Source organism: Trachemys scripta, chromosome 21, assembly GCF_013100865.1.
Source record: "Trachemys scripta elegans isolate TJP31775 chromosome 21, CAS_Tse_1.0, whole genome shotgun sequence".
Classification (NCBI taxonomy): Eukaryota; Metazoa; Chordata; order Testudines; family Emydidae; genus Trachemys; species Trachemys scripta.
The window spans coordinates 17857633-17862714 of NC_048318.1; the positions used below are offsets into that span (position 1 = coordinate 17857633).

Below are 5082 nucleotides of genomic sequence, written 5' to 3' on the forward strand. Positions count from 1 at the left end.
TCTTCAGAAAATCCCCAAAGCGTGCGGTTTAGAACAGGACATTTAAACACAACCAAGAGTTTAGGAAGAGCTATCACACCTCCTGCTTCAGGGCGTGATCTGACCTCTGACAACAGGGGGTCAGAAAGATTCTTTCTCTGGGGGTGGCTGATCTCATAACTTCAGGGTTTCTTGCATCTTCCTCTGAAGCAGCTGGTGCCGGCCACTGTCAGGGTTGGGACACTGGACGAGATGTCCCATAGTCTGATCCAATCTGGCCATTCCCACACCCTTATGTAAAATCATTGTTAAGAGTCACTGCATGCACTAGACAATGCTGGTCTGTCTGCATGGGACCGAATTGCTCCCCGTGGCAGGGTGGATTGATTTAAATTATGATTTAAATCTCCAAGTGGAAAGCTGCAATTTAAATAATTGATTTTAAATCGACTTTTCCATTTGTACTTCAGTTATTTTCTAAAGCAAGGTGCATTCTCATTTGTTGATATAACCTTTAAAATATGTAGATTTACTACTAAATAGAGCCTTTACACCAAATTTGGTACATCTTTTTGCTACCTAGGAGTAGCCCTATAACTATATTTCAGCACAGTACATAGCTTAATACTTTCAATTTCTTATTCCTTACTTGTACATTTTACTATGTTAGAAACTGGTGGCGGAGATATTGCTTATTTACTTGATCATATAACTGTTTGCTCATGACTTGTGTCAAGCTGCTTTAGGATGGTAATTGGAATTTAATTAAACACACATCAGGATATCAAATTATTTTATTAAACAAAACAAGCTCTTAGTACAGTACATGACTGACTGCCATATTCATAAAAGCTTGATCTCAAAAGTTGGATGTTTTCCCATTAATTCTTTCTTTATATAGAAAAGCAGCCTTTAACTCAAAGTTTTGAGACTCATGGATTCAGCACATTTAATTTTTATTTAAATGTTTTAAGAGATTATACTAAATAGAAGCCTAAACATATCTTGTATTAAATTCAGATTTCACTTTAAACTGGTTTATTTTTAAAAAGAAAGAGATTATAATTTAAATAACAAAATAAAAACATTTTTTTAAACATTGATTTTTCTCCACCCTGCCCACAGGCCATGAGATGTGCTTTTCCATCCTATTGTAATAGCAAAGGGACAGTTGTCCAAGGGGTGGATAGACCATTTGGTGCTATTTTCTTTTTTCTCTAACTAGCAGTTTTTCATAGAAAAGTCCCTGGCATGATTCGTTTCAGTCCACTTGGAGGAAATACCCAATGGCTGTTGACAAATGAGCCGCAGAGGAGTGGGCGGAAACGAGAGACATGTGGAAAGAGCAAAGAGCTGTGGTGTTACGCTGACGCCCCCTCAAACGTCATACTGAGCTCAGCCACCCAGAGGAAAAACAAGGGTGCTAGTGAAACTCACAGAGTTCACTGCTTTCTGCTCTCCCAGCTAGGCACCTGCGGACAATGCAGGTCCCAGGATGGCAGCAGGTTTCGCAGCACTGACAGTGGGTGTGGTGGTGTCCCTCTGCCTGCAGATATATGGTAAGCCATCTTCATCCCTTAATCAGCAGCCAGTGACTTCCCTACTTCTTAACTACTAATCCTGGGAGCCTGCTCCCTTCCCTCCTCAGCGCTGTGATTCACAGCCCGGGGGTCGGGGTCGGAGCTTGGTTAGGTGGGCTGGGGGCCGGAGGAAGTGTGTGGAGCCTCTTGGATTTTTAATATTTAATTCATATTTATTTGTATCCTTGCTTTCACATAAGATTTCTCTGGGTGACACTGGCAGAGCGGCAGGAGGGAAGGGGTGTAGATAGCTTGTCCCTCCCTCTCTCCTCTGGTTGAAGTACACATCTTCAGCGCCTGAAATCCCCATTTGTCCCTGTACATCGTCTGTCTCCATTTGGGGAATGCTAATCTGGACCCCAGCTCCCTGTGAACCTTGTCGCTGCAATGACCCTCTGTGAAGTCAGTGTCACCACTGCTCTGCTCTGCTCACTAGTGCTCGCACACCATGGCTTTGGGAGCAGGTGGTGGGTTCATATTGTTATTGTAACTGCTGCAAAGGAGGTAAACAGGAAAGCAGCGACTGCCGTTAGCTGATAATATTTTGACATTGGACCAGGAAATGTTATAGCTCAGAAGACACAATGTGTTTGGAGTCCAGGGGTCTTTCCCCTCCGCTTAACAGCAGGATGGCTGGATGCAAGCTGAGAACTAAGTCGTTGAAGTTTTCAGTTACCCAAGGTCCCAGAGGCAGTCTGTGACAGAATAGGAAATTGAACCCAGGTGTCCTGAATCTCATCCTAACCACTGGACCAGTCTTCCTGTCTAAAGGGTAGAGTCATTCTCAGATGCCAAGTATCAGAGGGGTAGCCGTGTTAGTCTGAATCTGTAAAAAGCAACAGAGAGTCCTGTGGCACTTTTAAGACTAACAGAAGTATTGGGAGTGTAAGCTTTCGTGGGTAAGAACCTCACTTCTTCAGATGCAAGTTGTTCTTACCCACGAAAGCTTATCCTCCCAATACTTCTGTTAGTCTTAAAGGTGCCACAGGAGCCTCTGTTGCTATTCTCAGATGTGTTCCTTCTCTGAGTGGTCTTACTTGCCATTGTATTCGTGCTTGTATTGGCTACACCAGGGGTCGGCAACCTTTCAGAAGTGGTGTGCCAAGTCTTCATTTATTCACTCTAATTTAAGGTTTTGCGTGCCAGTCATACATTTTAACGTTTTTAGAAGGTCTCTTTCTATAAGTCTATAATATATAACTAAACTATTGTTGTATGTAAAGTAAATAAAGTTTTTTAAATGTTTAAGAAGCTTCATTTAAAATTAAATTAAAATGCAGAGCCCCCGGACCGGTGGCCAGGACCTGGGCAGTGTGAGTGCCACTGAAAATCAGCTTGTGTGCCGCCTTTGGCACGCGTGCCATAGGTTGCCTACCCCTGGGCTACACCAAGGAAGATGTCCCTCCACAGCCCACAAATCAAATTACCCAGGGCTGCAAGCTCCTTGCCCATCTCAGTTGGATTAAACCAGCAGCAACTTCAGAAAGGAACAAAGTGACAGGAAATTCTTTCAAAAAAAATTCCACAGCCAGTGTTTTGTCTGGTTAGAAAATCCATTCTCCATGCCCATTCCCTAGAATGCCATTCTCACCTGGTCAAGTCTAGGAACTGGGTTTCCTCTGACTGTGATTTTTCTGAAAATATCTCTGCATTTTTCTGCCTTTACCATAATCGGTCACTAGCAAGTACAGCACTTCTGTGTCATTTCAAATAACTGTCAGGTGGTTCTAAGTTCATCAAACTAGTGTCAGATAACCATTCCTCAGTCAAGGAGGGGGAAGAGGAAAACATCGAACAATTTAATTGCCAAAGCACTGTCAAAATATTAAATAAATATTCTTCACAACACTTCGTGGTCCACTAACTGATCAGGAGACTAGGATTTGTGGACCTGGTTCTGTTCCTGGCTCGGCTACTTATTTCCTGGGTGATCTTGGGCTAGTCACTTAACTTCCCTCGGCCTCAGTTTTCCTATCTGCAAAATAAGGATACTGATTAGAGCTGGTCAGGAATTTTTCAACAAAAAAGTTTTTACCACTGCATTTACCACTGAAAAATGCAGATTTGTCAAAACTGAAATTGTGGTAAAGAGCCAGTTTCAATGAATTTCCCAACTCAGAAACCTGTTAACATTTGTTTATAAATTTTCAAGATGGAACCACGAGTTGGTGCTTGCTCTTCCTTTTTTTTTTTTTTTTTTTTTTTTTTTTTTTGGTATTAATAAGAAAGAAAGAAAGATTTCAGCAAGTTCCTTGCTTGGAGTTTCACTCTGCGGCTTTCATGTTAAGTGTGGACAGCACCTAATGGATATTTTAAAGTCACTGCAGGTGGTATGAGGCTGAGCTGCTGGCCCTAGGCATTCAGAGTTTAACCATTAGGGTGTGACCACTGAGAGTTCAGCACTCTGCTTAAAATGTTCTTTCCCTTTCCTTTGAAATGAGCGAGCCCAGGTGCAGTGATGGAGTCAAACACACGCAGCTTCACACTGAGCTCCCCGGGGGCTCGAGGACACCATACAGGGCAGCAGGAGAGACTAGGGGGTTGTGGACCATATGGCTGGCATTGCAGTCATGACTCAGTTCATGGGCTACTTATGTGGGGCTCTGAAGCTCAGGAAGGTTCTACTGGGGTGGAAGGTGGAGCAGCAGAAGACAGAACGTGATAGAAAGATGGAGAGAGGGAGAAAGCAGAGCAGCTGATGCAGAGATGATGTCGCTGCTCCCGGGGAGGTGAGATTTATGGACTATGACCCAATCCTTTGTGGAAGCTCCCAGGGGGAGCAGAGTTCATCCCTGTTGTTGTTTGTGGAGAGGGTCTGTGTCTTCTCCATGATACGTGCAGAGGAGACACTCGAAGGATGCTCTGGGCCCTGCTAGAGGATGAGTAGAGTTAAAGGGTTGTTGCTTCCAATGCTGGGTTTCCGAGACAGACTGGAACTTTCCCCGCATTCCTGTCCACAGGGACATCTCCCCAGGCCCAGCTCTGGAGTGTGTGCTGAGGTGAACACATCACTGCAAGAAGACCACACCCCACAATGCACCTGGGCCCCTTGGCTCTTCCCCAGGACTGGCCTGTTGCAAACTCTCCCTTTTGATTCCTTCCTGCAGGTGAGAGTCTGTCCCAACCAGGCAACGTGCGATTTGTTGCTGACATCATAAACCACATACTGCACTGGACGCCCGGAGTGAACCACTCCAGCGACACGTTGTATGAAGTGGAATATAAGCTGTAAGTACCCAGGACCATAGGGAGATGAAATCTCCTCTAAAACCCACGTCACAAGGCATATTTCACTTTTGCTTTACAAAAAGAAGAACAGGAGTACTTGTGGCACCTTAGAGACTAACAAATTTATTAGAGCATAAGCTTTCGTGGACTACAGCCCACTTCTTCGATATGCATATCGAAGAAGTGGGCTGTAGTCCACGAAAGCTTATGCTCTAATAAATTTGTTAGTCTCTAAGGTGCCACAAGTACTCCTGTTCTTCTTTTTGCGAAGCAAAAGTGAAATATGCCTTGTGAC

At 44.0% G+C, this 5082-nt stretch overlaps 1 protein-coding gene across 2 annotated transcripts in view; it reads left to right on the forward strand.

Moving 5' to 3' along the window:
• The first annotated feature begins 1358 nt into the window (after nt 1-1358).
• IL10RA (interleukin 10 receptor subunit alpha) overlaps nt 1359-5082 on the forward strand; it is a 9742-nt gene continuing 6018 nt past the window's right edge. The window contains exons 1-2 of one of the 2 annotated variants that reach the window (XM_034754790.1): nt 1359-1538; nt 4667-4787. In XM_034754790.1, coding sequence (XP_034610681.1) covers nt 1475-1538; nt 4667-4787 — 185 coding nt within the window. In that variant the 5' untranslated portion in view covers nt 1359-1474. The remainder of the gene's footprint in view (nt 1539-4666; nt 4788-5082) is intronic. The other variant, XM_034754789.1, reaches the window with a different exon arrangement.